At 54.7% G+C, this 17,161-nt stretch overlaps 3 protein-coding genes across 22 annotated transcripts in view; 1 reads left to right on the top strand and 2 right to left on the bottom strand.

The window, feature by feature from the left end:
* Positions 1-3,174, top strand: part of STRA6 (signaling receptor and transporter of retinol STRA6) — a 32,336-nt gene extending 29,162 nt beyond the window's left edge. For all 16 annotated transcript variants that reach the window (XM_084968778.1, XM_084968775.1, XM_084968784.1 and 13 more), the window contains 4 exons: positions 85-186; positions 1,109-1,272; positions 1,532-1,681; positions 2,305-3,174. In XM_084968778.1, the coding sequence (XP_084824904.1) occupies positions 85-186; positions 1,109-1,272; positions 1,532-1,681; positions 2,305-2,474 (586 nt within the window). In that variant the 3' untranslated portion in view covers positions 2,475-3,174. The remainder of the gene's footprint in view (positions 1-84; positions 187-1,108; positions 1,273-1,531; positions 1,682-2,304) is intronic.
* ARID3B (AT-rich interaction domain 3B) overlaps positions 1-17,161 on the bottom strand; it is a 491,508-nt gene that overhangs the window by 434,818 nt on the left and 39,529 nt on the right. The window lies entirely within an intron of this gene.
* On the bottom strand, positions 5,576-8,694 carry ISLR (immunoglobulin superfamily containing leucine rich repeat). 4 transcript variants are annotated; one of them, XM_001928174.5, is made up of 2 exons: positions 8,417-8,694; positions 5,576-7,588 (listed from the first exon to the last, which is right to left on the bottom strand). In XM_001928174.5, exon 2 carries the CDS (start codon positions 7,578-7,580, stop codon positions 6,294-6,296), a length of 1,287 nt encoding a protein of 428 aa, XP_001928209.1. In that variant the 5' UTR covers positions 7,581-7,588; positions 8,417-8,694; the 3' UTR covers positions 5,576-6,293. The 4 variants fall into 4 exon arrangements, with proteins under 4 accessions (XP_001928209.1, XP_013833544.1, XP_020954725.1 ...); XM_013978090.3 differs by having other exon boundaries at positions 5,576-7,619; XM_021099066.2 differs by having other exon boundaries at positions 8,087-8,694.

Here is a 17,161-nt window from a genome sequence, read left to right on the forward strand (position 1 = left end):
GTAAGGCAAGGGGCCGAGGACCCTGGGACTCCTTCCCCAAAGGCCACTAACAGTGACACCCTCCCCATTTCCCCACCCCCACAGGCCCTTCTGGTTGACCTTGGCCCTGGCTGTGACCCTACAGAACATGGCAGCCCACTGGGTCTTCCTGGAGACTCACCATGGACGCCCAGAGCTGACCAACCGGTGAGATAGCTTCTGGGCTCATGGCTCCTTCCTCAGTGTCTTTCTTTCTGCACCCTTTTTGTCCACTGCCATCTTTCCCCTTTCTCTAACACAGAGTCCAGCGGACAGTTAAAAGAGCTTGCCTTATCCACAGAGAAAGGGGGCAGTGGCCCAGCTTAGTCCAAAATACCTTTCTGCTAGAGTACCTGTCGTGGCTCAGTGGTTAACAAATCTGACTAGGAACAATGAGGTTGAGGGTTCGATCCCTGGCCTTGCTCAGTGGGTTAAGGATCCGGCATTGCCATGAGCTGTGGTGTAGGTTGCAGACACGGCTGGGATCCCTTGTGGCTGTGGCTCTGGCGTAGGCCAGCGGCTACAGCTCCGATTAGACCCTTAGCCTGGGAACCTCCTGATGCCGCGGGTGCGGCCCTAGAAAAAGGGCAAAAAGACCAAAAAAAAAAAAAAAAAAAAAGCCTCTCTGCTTACCTGTCACAGGGCCAGAAATCCCCTCATGAGCTTTTCCTGCCTTGGGGATCAACACTGTTCTCCCCTTTGCAGAGAGGAAGTAAACGGATGTATTATTTCCGTGCTAGGTGGCCAGGCTGTGGGAGGACCTTGGCCCCAGGACAGACTCAGAGTCAGTGGACCTAGAGAAGGGAGTGGGAGATACTAGGTCACCGAAAGATCCAGGTGGACCTGGACTTAAACCCCAGATCTGCCACTGACCAACTAGATGGCCTGAGCTAAGTCATACAGCCTCCCTGGGCCTCTGTCTCCCAGATGCGCGGGATGGGCGAGCTGGGTTGAGAGCACAGACGTGTACTCGGTACATGGCGGGCCCTCAATAAAGACGTGGTGGTTATGGCCATCCAGGTCTGACACTGACCTGGAGGAAGGCCCTCTGTGTGGGGACCTGGCTCAGCTCTTCTCTCTCCCTCCTCAGGCGAGCCCTGTCCGCAGCCACCTTCCTTCTCTTCCCCATCAACATGCTCGTGGGCGCCATGGTGGCTGCCTGGCGAGTGCTCCTCTCTGCCCTTTACAACGCCGTGCACCTTGGCCAGATGGACCTCAGCCTGCTGCCACATAGAGCTGCCACTCTCGACCCTGGTAAGGTCACTGGAAGGAGGGTGGGTAAGGGCGGCTCAGGCTGCCCAAGCAAGAAGGGAGGGTCTACCCGGACCTAGTCTCGGTGGAGGATGTCTGGGACCCTGAGCCTCAGGGTCTGCAGGGGACCACATGCAATGCACATGCCACACGCGCAGGTGTCCACGTGCCCATATGCAGTGTGGGCAGGGCACTCCCTGTATGGTGTCAGGGGCCACCTGGGGCCCTCCCATACTAGTGCTGCCGTGCCCCACCCACCCAGGCTACCGTACCTACTGCAACTTCTTGAAGATGGAGGTCAGCCAGTCGCATCCAGCCTTGACAGCCTTCTGTGCCCTGCTCCTGCGAACTCAGAGGCCCCAGCCCCGCACAGCCCCCCAGCACGGCCTTGGACCAGAGGAGGAAGAGGAAGGTGTGCCCTCCCCCTGGCAGGGGTGGGAATTGAGCCCATCCAGCTTCTCCCAGGAAGGAGGCACGCCCCTTCTCCAACACATGCAAGGGAGAGAGGCCAGGAAAATGCTCGCGTCCTCTCTTGGCTGCTTGTGGGAGAGAAGTGAGAATTTTCCTGAGCATCTCAGGGTAATTTTTTCCATGACGCTAACATACACATACTCTCTGTCATTCCACATAGGTGCACACACATTCTCACTTTGTCACCCCCACACCAGGCCACCCCCTACCTCTCCTTCTAAGGCAGTATGATCTCCCCCTGCCCTACTCCCTGGGAAGTGTGTAGTAGGGAGGGGGACACTAAGCTGGCTCCTGACCCTTGTCCCAGCCCTGCCTCTAGTCCCCCTGCAGAGCTCATCCTCTCCTTCTTCTGCCAGCCACCCAGAGGATGACATCCTGAGCCTTTGCAAACACCCCAGTGCAGACCCACAGTCCTCCTACTCTGTGAGCCACCACCCGGAGCCCCAGCCCCGTCAACCTCCTTCATTCTACGCATGGGATTTTGAGACTCAGCTCCAGCCTTAGTGTCAGGGGTGGGGCTTGGCTGGGTGTTTGTTGAGTGACTCACAGAAGTTCTCTTCTTAGGGATGCAGTTGCTTCAGACCAAGGACCCGATGGCCAAGAGAACAGGGCCCAGGGCCCGTCGAGGCAGGGCCCGCTGGGGTCTGGCGTACACTCTGCTGCACAACCCGGCCCTGCAGGCCTTCCGGAAGACAGCCCTATCAGGTGCCCGGGCCAATGGCGCCCAGCCCTGAAGGTGGGGAAGGCCATGCCACCATGCCCTCGCCCGTGCTGAGGTGTTTTCCCTCCTCCCAGCCCACTCCCTCCCTGGCTCTCTCGGCATCATCATCACTCCAACCATGACCACCTCTCTGCTTGGCACCAGCTCCGCAGGTCCTAGGGGTTCAGGGCTGCCGGGGGTTGCCATGGTTGGGTGGAGGTCTGTCAGCACTATGAGTCTTGGGAAGGATCTGGTCTGCCCCTTTGACCTTGGGAAGCCAGCGAGGGCTCTGGAGAAAGCCAGGGGAGGTTTGGGCCTTTGGTCCAGGAGTCAGTGGAAGGAGGGCAGCCACATCCAGGCATCCCCAGCCCCTGGCTCTGCCACCAGCCACCAGGCTTCCTCAAGGCCTTCTCCTGCCTGGGGTTGGTGATTTCGTCTGGGACAGACTTGCGTTCCAGCTTGGCCCGCTCAGACTTGGACCTCACCACGGTGACCCGACACAGCACGTCCTCTCTCCTGACCTCTCCCTTCTCTTCTGGGGGGGCCTCGTGGCCAGCAAGGCAGCCCCGGGAGGAAGCCATGGGCTTCTACCCAGCAGCGAGGAGTCAGGACTCAAACCAGGCCCCACACCGAGCTGCCCACATTTGAGAGCTTGATATTTTTGTAGTTTGTATGCCTTTAGATACTATGAAAGAGGTCAGTGTGTTCACTGTAATAAACTTGTCCCTAAGAAACAGTCCTCCCGAGGGGGCAGGGTACACAGGGAAAACCGCCCAGACTCTCAGGAAATCAACACTGCGTTTATGGGGCTTGGGTGGGGCTGGGGTGTTCTGGTCACATGCCAAGCTGCACACTGGTTGGGGGGCAGAGGGGAACCCTGGCCGCATCCCTTTGGGAGGTGGAGAGACCTGGGGCCTCTGGTTCCACCCCTGTGCTGTGTGAGCAGTGGCTTTGGAAGCAAGACTCATTCTGGGTCTTCAAGAATGTGCGAGCTTTGGGGAGGAGGAGAGAGGTCAGGAGGTGAGGAAGCAATGCCAATAAAGGTCTGGCAGTGGGAGGAGACCAGTGTGCAGACGGAGGGCCACCTGAGGGGGTCCCTACCCTTGCTGGGGACTGCTGGGGTGGGGGCATGTAGGATTGAAGGTATGGGGGCCACTGTGGGGCTGGGGCTTTTGAGGATGGGCAAATGTGGCCACTCCACGCATCTGGATTATCAGGGCCTCAAGACAGGTCCACACAATTAGTGGAGACCAACTCCCACCGTGTTCTCACGCCCAAACAGCCTCAACCTCCCAGGAAGCCAGGCAGGGCCAGGGAGCTTGAACCTGCCTTCAAGGATGCCTATGAGGAGGGCAAAGAGGACAGGGCCTGATCCCACTGCAACCCACTGAAAACTGTCTTCCTAGCCCTGTGTCAGCAATTGACCGGGTCCAAAGTGTGAGATGACCCACTGGGTCTCTGCCCTTAATAAGGAAATAGAGTCATAGCAGAGTGTCATCAAGCTGGGATGTTGGATATTCAGGGCGGTGTGAGCCAGGGTCCAATTTGGAGGAGTGGGGGCAAGAGCATCCAGGAAGGCTTTCTGGAGGAGGTGGTACCTAAGCCAGAGTCTCAAAAGCTGACCTAACCCAAGTGAGGAACAGGAGAAGGATGCCCAGACTGATGGGATGGTATAAGAAGGATGCCCAGACTGATGGAAAGGTATAGATGGTGACACACCTCGGAGCGTAAGGCACAATTAATTAGCTGTTCCGAGAGAGGTGGGCGAGAATGACTTTGGAGAGCCAGTCAGAGGGGCCATGAATGGCTGGCTGGGGACACTCTGGCTTCACACTTAGGGCATGGGGGCCACGGATGACTTTAAAGCAAGTGAGTAGCTAGTTCATTCAGAGTATAGCTGTTCCCCAGCTACCCCCGACTCAGGTCTTGGGCCTACATCCTGCTGCAAGAAGCCAAGCCTCTAAGCTGTGACTGGGACCAGAGACATCAAGGGATCCCAGTCAGGTTAGGGTGACCAAGGCTCAGATAATCAGAGTCGATGAGTGTCCTATCCCATCCTTTGTTTTCTAAGGAAACCGAAGTCCAGAGATGGGCAGTGACTTACCCAAGGTGGCACAGCACAGGGGACTTGGCTCCATCCTGCTGCTTTCCATCAGAGGTGCACATCCTTGACATGTGCTTTGGTGATATCCGCTCAGAGGGAGCTGATGAGGGGGATGGGAGGGTTCTCTATGTGGAAGAGGGGGAATGGGGCTGGCCAGCCTCCGAAGCTCACAGCTGATACCCCATGCTCCTGGGCTTCCCTGCCCCCGCTGTGCTGGGCTCAGCAGTTCCAGGGGCTCTGGTTGAGGCTCCAGAGCCTCTCCCATGGGGTCTTACCCCTACACATAGCACCCTTTGATCTGGGGAGGGTGGGGACGGATACTGTAGCGGATACATCTCTGACCCAGCCCAGGTATATGGTTCTAGAGTCTCCAGGTTTTAACCCCATCCACACGCTCCCCATTCTAAGACACCCACAGGCTGCTGCCTCAGCCCTCCCAGTCAGTTTCTGATCCCCCTTTTCTGTGAGGATAGCCTTCCCTCCAGGAATACTATTTCCTCTTTCTGGAAAGGTGGGAAGAAGTACCATTCATTTCCTCTGTCTCCTCCTTCAGATGTGTTCTCTTGTTCTTGGTCTTTCTGGGATTTGCTCTTTCCCTCTCTCCCCCGTCCTGTGTCCCCTCTCTCCTCCTTCTCTTTCCCCTCCTTTTTGCCTTGCCTGTCCCCACTTTCGTTTCCCTAATATCTCTTGTAGGGTAGGACTGGTAAGAGGGACCACAACCCAGGTACTTGATCCCCCAGCTCCCCTAAAGCCTGGTCAGGCCACTGTTGGCTAAAGCACTTGCCCAGCGAAAACTCTGCAACAGTTGTCAGGTTCGTGCCCCCACCTGTGCCATGGGCTAGCTCTGGGGGAGGGGAAGAGGACACCAACAGCTCAACCCAGCCCCACAGGCCACCACTGGGTTGCCCCTCCCTACTTCACAGGCCCCTCACATGGGCACAGGCAGGCTAGGTGTCCTGACTCCAGCTTCTGGTCCTGTCCTCTGCCAGGGGGGTCCTAGATCCACGACAAAACTCTAGGCAGACACAAGGGAGCATCAGAAATGCTGTTTATTTCTCTGCCACCCCCAGGCTGGCTGGCGACTCCCGGAGGGGCAGGCTACAGATGCATACCTGGAGGGAAAGGCGGGGCAGGTGTCCAGGATGGAGAGAGGAAGAGGGGATGAACGCCATCCTAGATCCTCCAGTTCTGTCTGAGGTGAGGGCACAGGCTCCCAAGCCCTCAAGTCATCAGAGAACAAACACCAAAGGTCAGCAGGAGCTCAAGCAGGTCACTGAGCGCCTCAGAGCCACATGGGCCACTTCCTCTACATCTGACTCCTCCCTCCTGTGCCAAGCCTGCTGCAGGCTACCTCCCTGCCCAGCCCCAACCCCCACCCACAGCCTTCGCCAGCTTGTCAGTCCCAGTGCCTGGAATTTCATCAGTGAGGCTCCGTCCAGTTGGTTAGGGCATCACCTCATCAGCATGCTACCACCAAGAGAGGAATGCAGGCAATGTGGTTAGCAGCAATCAGCACCTTAGACAGGGAGTTATGGGATCAAATCCTGTCCTAGTCACTAGCTTTGAGCAAGTCTAGAAGTTGGGGTGGTGAGTGTTCTAGAAGGGATGAGAGGGGGAGGTCAGAAAATGGGAGGTTGCCAACCTCAGACCTGTGGTGTGTGCAGCACTTATAAGAGACAGCCTCGGAGTCAGGGGAAGGAGTCAGTGAGGACTTGGGGCTGTTCCAGCCCAGCCCAGGTCAAGGTGGGGCTAGAAAAAAGTGAGTACAAGAAGGAGGATGCTCTGGCCCAGCAGGAGTAGGCCTGGGGGCTGCTGTGCAGAGACCCCTTCTCCCGTTGCTGCAGCCTCAGGGCCCCCAGTGCGGCTGAGGTAGATGATGACAACGTTGTCCTCTGGACCTGATGGCTGCACCTCATTGTCAACCGTGTAGCAGCCCTTCCCCTCGGCTGCTTTGCCGTGGAACCTGCGCCCTAGCGCATCCTCGCCACCCTCGCCCGGGGTGGCCAGTGCCACGTTCACTGAGCTCTCCGCACTGCCCAGCTCATTGGTGGCCAGGCAGCTGTAGGTGCCCTCCTCCAGCTTGCCAAAGTCGGGGATGAGCAGACTGCCATTGGCAAAGGCCTGGAAGCGCGGCCGGGCGCTGGCTGCCAGGGCACCTGGCAGGGCGCGCCCATCGGCACCCACATTGGGACTGGCAATCTCCACAGTGCCCCTGGGGGTCTGGATGTGCCAGTGAAGCTGGGGGGCTGGCTGCCCATCCACATCACAGTGGAGTGCCAGCACGAAGCCAGGCTGTAGCTCGGCTCCATCCTGGCTGGGCTGGTACGTGAGCTGCACTGAAGGTGCCGAGCAAGGCAGCGGCAGCAGGCGGTTTAGCCGTGTGCCCTTGAGCACATGGGGCGAAGTGCAGGTGATGTTATCCTGCTCCGGGATGGACACAGCCGTGGTCAGGGCCCATGTCTTGAACCACATAATGCTGCAGGTACAGTCGAAGGGGTTATCGTTGATCTGCAGGTGGGACAGCGCGGTGAGCGGTTCAAAGGTGCCCTCTGCTAGTGTGTGCAAGCGGTTGTGATTGAGCTGCAGGGAGCGCAGGGCACGAAGGCTGCGGAAGGCGTCTCGGGGGATGAAGGTCAGCTCGTTGCTGTCCATCTTGAGCAACTGGAGGGCGCTGAGGTTGTGCAGGTCACTCCAGGCAAAGTCAGAGATGAGGTTGTGGCTGAGGTCCAGGCTCTTGAGATGGCCCAGAGGGGCCAGGGCACCAGCGGCCACTGTGCGGATCTCGTTGTGTGCCAGCCACAGTGACTGCAGCAAGAGCACCTCCCTGAAGGCCCCCTCTGGCAGGCTGGGCAGCCTGTTGGCTGACAGACTCAACGTGGTCACATTGGCCGGGAAGCCGGGAGGCACAGCCTCCAGGTCACGGTAGGCACAGTCGGCAATCTGGAAGCCATACTTTTCCCCGCAGTCGCAGGGCTTGGGACAGGCCTGCACCAAGCCCACGAGGACCACCCAGCACAGCAAACACAGCTCCTGCATCCTAACTCCTGCAGAGAAAGACATGCCACCAACGTGACCCTGAGGACCCGCAGGAGGCATTTGTCTCTCTCAGCATCCCAGCCCAGAGCGCCTCCCCATCAGAAGGTCCTGCCCCACGTAATCCAGCCAAGACCCAACACCACCTAGCCCACCACCCCCATTCTATAGAAGGGGAAACTGAGGCCCAAAGAGGGTCCAGGACTTGCCCGAGGTCATGCAGTCAGAAGGGCTGAAGACAGGATGGAAGAGGACCCCAGCTCCTTCTCTGAGCAGAGAGCTCTCCCTGCCTTGGCCAGCTCCTAGCTGATTTTATGACTTGAAATCTGTTTTCCAGCTGCCCCCTCCCCCGGCACTCAGCAGAACCTCCCTCCTGCCCTCCCACATCCTGGCCACAGTCCCTCCCACTGGAGCCCCCCCATAGGTATGCTTGGCCCTGGCCTAGACAAGGCGCCTTGTGCAGTGCACACCACCCCCGTCCACCCCACCCACTGTTCTCCCACTCCTACCGGCCGTGACCGCAGCAGACACCAGACCCTTTCTGCAGAATCACACCCTTGGCCTGTTCAGTTCAAACTACGCCAGGCAGCTGCCTAAATAAACCCCTACCAGGACCCCTCAGCTGGCTTGGGTGAGGCCAGTGGCTCAGCCCGAATACTGCTGGGATTTCCGGGGCTGCGGCTGCTAGAGGGACAGACGCCCCCTGGACAGTTCCAAGCAAAGGATTGTCCCAAGCACCCCAAACCCACAGGAAAGCACTTGGGGGAGCCCAGCCCCTGTGTCCAACAGGCTGCCTTCTCCTCTCACTTGTCCTCGGAGCCCTCTTCCCGCCGGCTTACCTCAGGCTACTCTTTCGGAGTCAAGCAGAGCCTCTTCTAAGACGGAACCCAAAACAACAAAGGACTGAGTTCGCCCTGGACAGTCTTCAGGGCAAGGGAAGATGAGGCTCCAGGAGGAAGGACAGCCTGGTCCCTGCCCCACCTTCAGTCTGCAAGCCTGGGCCTGCCCTTTTCGTCCCGGGACAGGGTGCCTGAGAAGGTCTGCAGAGAGGAGGCTGCAGGAAGGGAGCCCAGGCAGCCCGTAAACTCCCTCCTTCCGGCCAAACAACTGCTTCTCTGCAGCAACAAGGACCCGTGTTTCATAAGTGACACCAGAAACTTGGGGGAGAAATTGCCAGATTTTTTTTATGTTGTTTTTTTTTTTTTTCTCTCTCTCTCTCTCTCTCACTTTTAGCAGCTTCAACTTCCTTAAAGACACAGCACTAGCTAGACAGGACCCAAGAAGAGATGCGGCCAGAAGGATTTTTACAGGGTGGGGGAAGGCTGAGAAATCAAATCCCAGGGAAGGTGGGAGCCTTCTAACCTCACAAGAAAGAAAATGTGTGTGTGTTGGAGGGGGGGTATTCTCCAAGTTGGGACCATGTGAGGGATTGTGTGTACCCTTGTGTGTGCATGTCCGAAGGTGGGCGTGATATCTCTGTGTGTGGCGGAGTTTGTACGTGTATTTGTGTGGATGTGGGTGAGAGACCATGCATGTGTGAATCTGTGTGTTTGGGAATGTTTGAGTGTGTATATTTGTGTAGGTGTGAGGCTGAGTCTTTGTGTGTTTGTGTCTCTGTGTCTGTGTGGGTGTGCCTGAGTCTGTATGTATATTTGGGCATGTGTGCATGTGCGTGTGTGTGTGTTTGTGTACAACTGAATGTGTGTCTCTGGGACTGTTCGTGTAGGTGATGGGTATGTTCCAGTGAAAAGCTGAAGCCAAGGAGTGTAAACACCCACCATGCTCCAAAGCCTCGGTGAGAAGCCAAAACGTTAGGCCTGTTTTTGTAAGAACACATCCTCGTTGCCGGCTGCAGGCCTGCCTGCTGCCTCTGAGGCTGGGCTGCCCTAAACACATGTTATTGCCCTGGGAGGTCCCCAGGCTTCGAGGCTCTAGCCCTGGCTCCCCACTTTGCTGGGAGGGGAGGGCTGGGAAGCAGGCAAGAGGGTGCTTGGGTTCCAACCAGGTAAGAGAAACTTTGGACCGGAACCAGCTGGGCTTCAGCTTCCTGACTGGGATTCTGAGACATCCTGGCTTCCCACAGGGCTTGAAACCCCACTCATGGGTACTGCAAATTTGCAAAGGCAGCATCGCTCTCAGCTCCGCGGTCCCAAAGCTCACTGCCTCCGGTGTGGCGGGGGCGGGGGATGCTTGCATCCAGTTCCTGTTTCATGTATATATTTTATTTCTCTGAGGATAATAATAGCCTCTTTTATTATGACTTTTTTTGAGCTTCCTTCTATCTGCATTGTCAGATTCCTTCAAGTTGCATTTTTTTTTTTCTGTTAGCTAACTTGTTTGGGACTTTTGTCTTTCCTATTAGAGGTTTTCTCAGTTAATTCACTAGACAGAAATGTAGTCCCATGTGTTTAATGGTAGACCCTCTGCTAGAGGGGAAGCCTGTTGAAGGCAGACATCTTGTTCCTCCCAGTTGTTAATCCCTGGCACAGAGAAGATGCTCAATAAATACCCCTTGCCCCAATGAATGGGCAGGTAGGATGGGCATCAGATGCCAGAAACAAAAGCACTTTTGGGGGTTACCTTCCCCACCTCCTTGTTTTACAGATAGGGACTCTGGGCCCAGATTGGGTTCCTTAGGACAGGACTTTTTTTTTTTTTTTTGTCTTTTCTAGGGCCACTTCCGTGACATATGGAGGTTCCCAGACTAGGGGTCGAATCGAAGCTGTAGCCGCCAGCCTACGCCAGAGCCACAGCAACGCAGGATCTGAGCCTCCTCTGTGACCTACATCACAGCTCATGGCAACACCGGATCCTTAACCCACTGAGCAAGGCCAGGGATCAAACCCGCAACCTCATGGTTCCTAGTCAGATTCCTTAACCACTGCACCACGACGGGAACTCCCAGGACAGGACATTTTAAAAATAGTTCAGGGAGGGAGTTCCCGTCGTGGCTCAGTGGTTAACGAATCCGACTGGGAACCATGAGGTTGCGGGTTCGATCCCTGGGCTCTCTCAGTGGGTTAAGGATCCGGCGTTGCCATGAGCTGTGGTGTAGGTCGCAGACACAGCTCAGATCTCACGTCGTTGTGCTGTGGCGTAGGCCGGTGGCTACTGCTCTGATTAGACCCCTAGACTGGGAACCTCCATCTGCCGTGGGAGCAGTCCAAGAAATGGCAAACAAACAAACAAACAAACAAAAAAATTAGTTCAGGGAGTTCCCATTGTGGCCCAGCGGTAACAAACCTGACTAGTATCCATGAGGATGCAGGTTCAATTCCTGGCCTTGCTCAGTGGGTTAAGGATCCAGCGTTGCCTTCAGCTGTGGTATAGATCTCAGACGCAACTTGGATCCCATGTTGCTGTGGCTGTGGCTGTGGCCGGCAGCTGCATCTCCAATTTGACCCCTAGTCTAGAAACTTCCATATGCCATGGGTATGGCCCTAAAAAAAAAAAAAAAGAGTTCACATGATATGGGAGACTCCCCACACTCTATTGGGTGGGTGGGTGAGTATGTTACTAACCTCCCAGGGGTAGGAGAGCCCTTGTCCCCTAGTCCCCATCATTAAAGACCTTGATGGCAGCTGAATACTAGGCTGGTCTCAGAATCCCACTGCGGAACAGTGGTGGGGGGTATCGGGGTGGGCAGGAGAAGCAAGAGGGACCTGCCCTTCCAGGGAGAACTGAATCTGCACACACCAGGCTCTGACAGCTCTCTCCCATCTGCCCAGATCCCATCACCTCCTGAGGGTGCCACTGCCCCACCTCCACCAGGAAGGACAATAGGACAATGACCACCAGAGCCCAGCAGGCCTCTACTAAAAAGCATCAGGTCCTCCAAGGAACTTCACAGTGAGCCACGCAGCGCCACTCCCTGCAGAGTCTGAGGAGTGGCGGTACACCTCCAAGCGTGGGACTCGTTATCTCCTAGGCAGCCCCTCTACTCTCCCTGCACTGTCATCAACTGAATGTTCTTCAAAGCCCATCCCACAGGAAGTAATGCAAGCAGGCAAGGAGACAAGCAGGAGATGGGCTGGCTTCCCTTCCTCTTTCCAGCCAGGAGCTGCCTGTGCGCTGCCTGAGCCATCACCTTCTCTCCTGGCCTCCCCTGAGCGGGCTCAGGCCTGGAGGTGAGGGTCCTCAGTGAGAATGTGGATTCCTTGACTGTCTCCAGATCACAGGCAGAGGCCCAAAGGCCCAGGACCGCAGAGCTCCTCTCAGACCCTAAAATCTCTCCACCGCCCCTGGATCTGCAGCTGCCCTTCGACAGTGGGAGGGAGAATTGGGAGGCCGGGAGTGGGAGGAAAGGGGTCTGGTCTGGGAGCCCCTCCTTTCAGTGTTAAAATCCGGACAATCCCAGGCCAACCAACCTGGACAGCGGATTACCCTAGCAGGGGAGGCGTTGCTCACGTCTTCCCACAACTTCCCTGCTCCCCTTCCCTAGCCCTCTACAGGGGCCCAGCCCTCTCTCCTCCCACCCCTCCCGCCTCCCCCTCCCACCAGGGTGGCCAATCCCTCTCCAGCTGCTGTGGCTCCGCCAGCCTGACTCCCCCACCTTAAAGAGGCCTCCTTCCCGCTAACGGGGGCGGGAGGCGGGGGGGTGCTGGCCACGGCCACGTCAGCTTTTCCTGGAGGGCAAAAAAGATCCTGGAGAGAGAGAGAAAATAGAGTGAGAGGGACAGAGCCCAGCAGAGAGAGAACTGGAGAGAAACTGAGAGGAAAGGGAGAAAGAGACGGGGAAGAGAAAAAGAACGCAGAGAGTCTCTGACAGCGAGGGTCAGACCCCCAAGGTAGAGAAAGGAAGACACAGAAGGGGGATGGAGAGCCGGGCTCCAGTGTGCTCTGAAATAGGCTCCAGGGGAAGGAGACAGCGGCTGCTCAGATGGGTGGGCAGCTGTGGTTGGGGCTGTTGCCCTGATGCCAAGTGGGTCTGGATCCCAGCCCCATGTCCCTCCACACAGCCTGTGGGGATAATTGGGAAGAACTGGGAGGAAGCTCAGCTGCTCCTGGAGGAACTTGACTAAAGCTGGGCATCTCCCAGGAAGAAGAGTCTGGCCTGGGCCGCAGAGAAGACAATTTCTCTGTCCTGTGCAGGAGTTGGACTAGATGCTCTGATGTCCTGGAACCCTGATGTTCTAGAATTTAGAATGAACGTCCACCTTTACAAGAGGAGTCCCTGTGCAGGCCAGTGTTTGCACATACTCCTTTCTGTGTGCACACACATGAGCCTGTGCTGGTTCTCCCCATGCATTTGTTGGTGCGTGCCCATTGCGGGAATGCAGTGCAGCAGGAGCGAGCGGCAACTCATGGTGGGGGTGGCAGGCCAAGCCCCATCTTCTCTCCTGCATCAGCCTCAGGCCAGAGGCCCCAGCACAGGCCTCGGCCCCAGGCTGACCCCATGGTACCCTTACTCCCGTCTCCTCTCCCAGTCTCCCACCTCCTCTCCACACACCCCTCTCCACCACTCAGCTGTGAGGGCCCCTCCTCTCATCTCTGGTCTCAATTCCTCAGACCTGGGAACCCTGGAGGTGCCAGGTGCCATGGTGACCCACCCCTGGCTACTCATCTGGCCCCACCTCCACCTTGCTCCTACCTTGGGGCTGCTGCTCTTGCTCTTTCCTCAAACTGGACTCTGTCCCCCTGTATCTGCAGGGCTCCCTTTCTTTAGTCCATGGAGACTTTCAAATGCCAGCTCCCCAGAAAAGCCTTCCCCGACCACCTTACATAAAGAGCCTTGTCATTCTGTCCCTTTGCCCTGTATTATTTGTCCCTCTTCCTAACACTTACCTCTGACATATCTTTGAGTGTGATCCTTGTCTATCTACCCAGTCTGACCGGGAGCTCCACGGGGGTGCACCCTTGGCTTTATTCACTGCAATACCCGCCTTACTTGCCAAAGAATCTGTTGCTTAGTCTGGCCTCAATAAATAATGTTGAATGAGTAAGTGAAAAATGACCTCTAGGCTTCTAGAAGGAAGTCTCAGGCCAGCCCTCCCCACCTGCTCAGGGCCTCGCCAGCCCCCTCCCTTCTGTGTGGCACTGCCCTGTCACTGGGTACTCTCCAGCTGGCATTTCTGGTCCCGCTCCTAGCATCATCCTCACTGACCTTTCCCATAGTGAGAAGGGACCGTTTTCAGTAGCAGCTCTAAACTGGGCACATTTCACTGGAATTATTTTTGTTCTGCAGACCAATCTCCCCATTTCCAGAAATCTGGACCTTGACCCAGGGCACATACCAGATATCCAAGTTTCAGCCCCTGCCCTTCCCAAAGGCTAGGGGTGAGATTGGGGAGTGTTGTGAATGAGCAAGTCTTTGAATTAAGGTTCTAGAGTGGACCAGAGTTATACAGGCAGGATCCCAGTCGCTAAGTAGCTCTGGGCAATGGAATAGGACAAAGGCCATTTGTCAGGAGTCGGCTTGAAAGCCAGGATTAGATGTGCATTCAGGTTTAGAGGCTCGGGAAAGGGTAGTTAAATGCAGTATATAAAGCAGGGTCTGGGGTCTGGAATGGGAGGGTAGCAGTGGTCCCTATGCCTTGTTGAACAGTAGAACAGAGGCAGTCAGCAGAGGACTAGGGTGTAATGCAGACAGAGACAAAGGAGAAACAGGGAGACAAGGGCAGAGAGAGAGAAAAGAGAGAGAGGGGAGCAGGCAGGGTTAGAGACAAGAGAGAACCTGGGAGGGAAAGGCCAGGACAGCCAGGAAGAGGATCGAGCATCTCACCGTCCCTGGCAGCAGAAAGCCCTCTGGACACCTGCTTCTCATCAGCAGGTCAGGCTGCAGCACAGTTTCCATGCAACACTTGCTCCACACCAACCTGCAGAAAGAGGTTGCAGGCAGGGATGCAGGCTCCTTCTGACCCTGAGGGGCTTCCTAAGGGTGTAAGTGGGAGATGGAGGGAGGAGAGGCGCTCCGGATGAGGCTGCTGCCCTTGGCCCACAGCCACCTCTCGGGGGAAGACAGTCTCTGCAGAGACCTGTGGGGGAGAGCTGGGCAGGGCAGAGTGCTGCACAGCGTGGGGATGCAGGGATTGAGAGAAGGGAGTGTGAGCCCAGGTCAGGAAGACTTGAGAGAGGAGCCGGGAACTTGAATAATTTTCATAACAGAGTAAAGAATGCAAATTGTAGAACAGAAGATCAAATGGACAGAGAGGCTTAATAAAAAATGCTATAGTTATCTGCCTTCCATCCTTCCCTCCCTCTCTCCATTCCCCCAGAGGCAACAACTTGGGATGGTTTCTGTTTTTAGTTCTGTGCTTACACACATCAGGCCTGCCCAGAATGTCTGCAGGGCCTGGGGTGAGGGTACGTTTGGGGGCACACATACCTTAGGTCTAAATATTTAAAAGCTATAAATCCTGCAAACTACATAATATGTTCTGTTGTCCTACCTTGACAAATGTACCTTCATAACCACTTGAAGGCCAAGTTCAAATTTAGAATTCTTGGACTCCTTGGAATCCCACCCTGAACCAGACAGGCATGCAGAGCCATCCCCGCAGAAGGCCCCAGCCTATAGCTGTCCTATTTCTCTTCCCATTCTGGGCTCCATCCTGTTCCACGAGGGACCCTGTGCATATAGAAGTGGACACCCCAGCACTCACACTCAAGCCCTGTTCACATCCCTCACCTCCCTTAAACTGACTCAGGCCTGGGGAGACACACTCTCTGGTGTGGTTCTGCCTGGGGAGGAGTGGTCAGGATGAAAAGACTTACAGAGGCCCTGGAAGCTGGCTCAGGCTCTTTCATTTGGGCAGAGAATTCCAGGGTCCCAGGTCTTCAAAGTTTGGCCCAGAAGTGGGGGTGCCGGCTCTAGGTGGAAAAGTCCTCTTGAAAAGCATGTCCAGGGTAGAATTGCCAGATAAAATACAGGACACCCAGTTAAATTCGAATTTCAGATAAATAACAATAATTTTTTAGTATAACTCCAATATTATATGGCACATACTTATGCTGAAAAAAAAAATCCTCTTTGTTATCTGAAATTCTACTAAATTTGGCAACTCTAGGCTAGAGGGGTGTCAGAGCAGAGCCCTCTAAAGCCTGGTGCTCAGGGCAGGGGTCCCTTCACCTGGGTTAAAATGATATTGATCTGCATAAATCTAAACTATATGCATAGAACACTATGTCCTTTTTCTTTTTTTTGTTTGTTTGTTTTTTTTGGGGGGGGTGTTTTGTTTTTTTAGGGCTATACCCACGGCATATGGAAGTTCCCAGGCTAGGGGTTGAATTGGAGCTGCAGCTGCTGGCTGACGCCACAGCCACAGCAACATGGGATCTGAGCCATGCCTGCAACCTACACCACAGCTCATAGCAATACCAGATCCCCAACTCACTGAGAAAGGCCAGTGATTGAACCCAAAATCTCATGGATACTACTCTCTATCATGGTTTTAATTGGATTCCCTCCAAAAAGATACGTTGAAGTCCCCCAGTACTGCAGCATGTGATGTTATTTGGAAATAGGTTCTTTTAAGAAGTAATCGATTTAAAATGAGGTCATTAGGGTGGGTCCTAACCCAATAACATTGGTGTCCTTACAGAAAAGGAGCACAAGAGAACACCATGTAAAGACACAGGGGAGGATGCCTTATGAAGGTGGAAGCAAATATTAGAATGATGCATCTCCAAGCCAAGAAATCCCAAAGATTCCTGGCAAATCCCAGGAGCGAGGAGCCCTAGGACAGGTGCTCCCTCAGTCTCAGAGGAACCAATCCTGCAAACATCTTGATCTTAGACTTCCAGCTTCCAGCCCTGGGAGACAGGAAAGTCTGTTGTTTAAGCCATCGGTTTTGGTACTTTGATATGACAGCCTTAGGAAACTAATATACTCTTCTAAGGAAAAGCAGGTTTTAGTTCCCTTATTTGCTCCCATGTCCTCTCCCCTATTCCTCCTGGGTTTTGCTAGTTAAAATAGTCTTTGGCTCTTCTATTGGTTACATTTGTGCTCTAAAGAATACTGCTTGCTTCTTAATCCATAGAATGGAGACACCATCTGATGCCTTCCGACCATGTTAAATGAGAAATTGAAGTTCCAGCTGTGGCTCAGCAGGTTAAGAACCCAACAGCGTCCGTGAGGATGCAGGCTTGATCCCTGGCCTTGTTCAGTGGGCTAAGAATCTGGCATCGCTGCGAGCTCCAGCATAGGTTGTAGATGTGGCTTGGATCTGGTGTTGCTGTGGCTGTGGCATTGGCCGGGTACAGCCCTAAAAGAATAAATAAATAAATAAATAAATAAATAAAATGAGAAATTTATCACTCCCATCTCCTCTTTCCCTCCCCCTAAGCCTTCTATCTCTCAACCTGTCTATAATAAATAGCCTTAACATTTTAAGAGAGGATAATGGTTAAATGCTATTTCGAAGTCATAATTCTGACAGTTGCATTTTGTCCTTAGGTCAGCTTTAAAAAAAAAAAAAAAAAAAATCAATAAGTCGATACTACACTCTCATGCCTGTATGAAAATTGTTCACTGCTGAGCCAAGGAATATGTACCCAAGGATTATATTTCTTTCTCTTCGGATCCAAAGTCATGATGCCCAGAACACTCAAAGGGTGGCTAAGAATACATCAAGGTTACATGTATT

This window comes from Sus scrofa, chromosome 7 (assembly GCF_054392235.1).
Source record: "Sus scrofa isolate SSC_HxYL_T2T_F1_AM1 chromosome 7, Sscrofa_HxYL_maternal_Yorkshire_Landrace_v2.0, whole genome shotgun sequence".
Lineage (NCBI taxonomy): Eukaryota > Metazoa > Chordata > Mammalia > Artiodactyla > Suidae > Sus > Sus scrofa.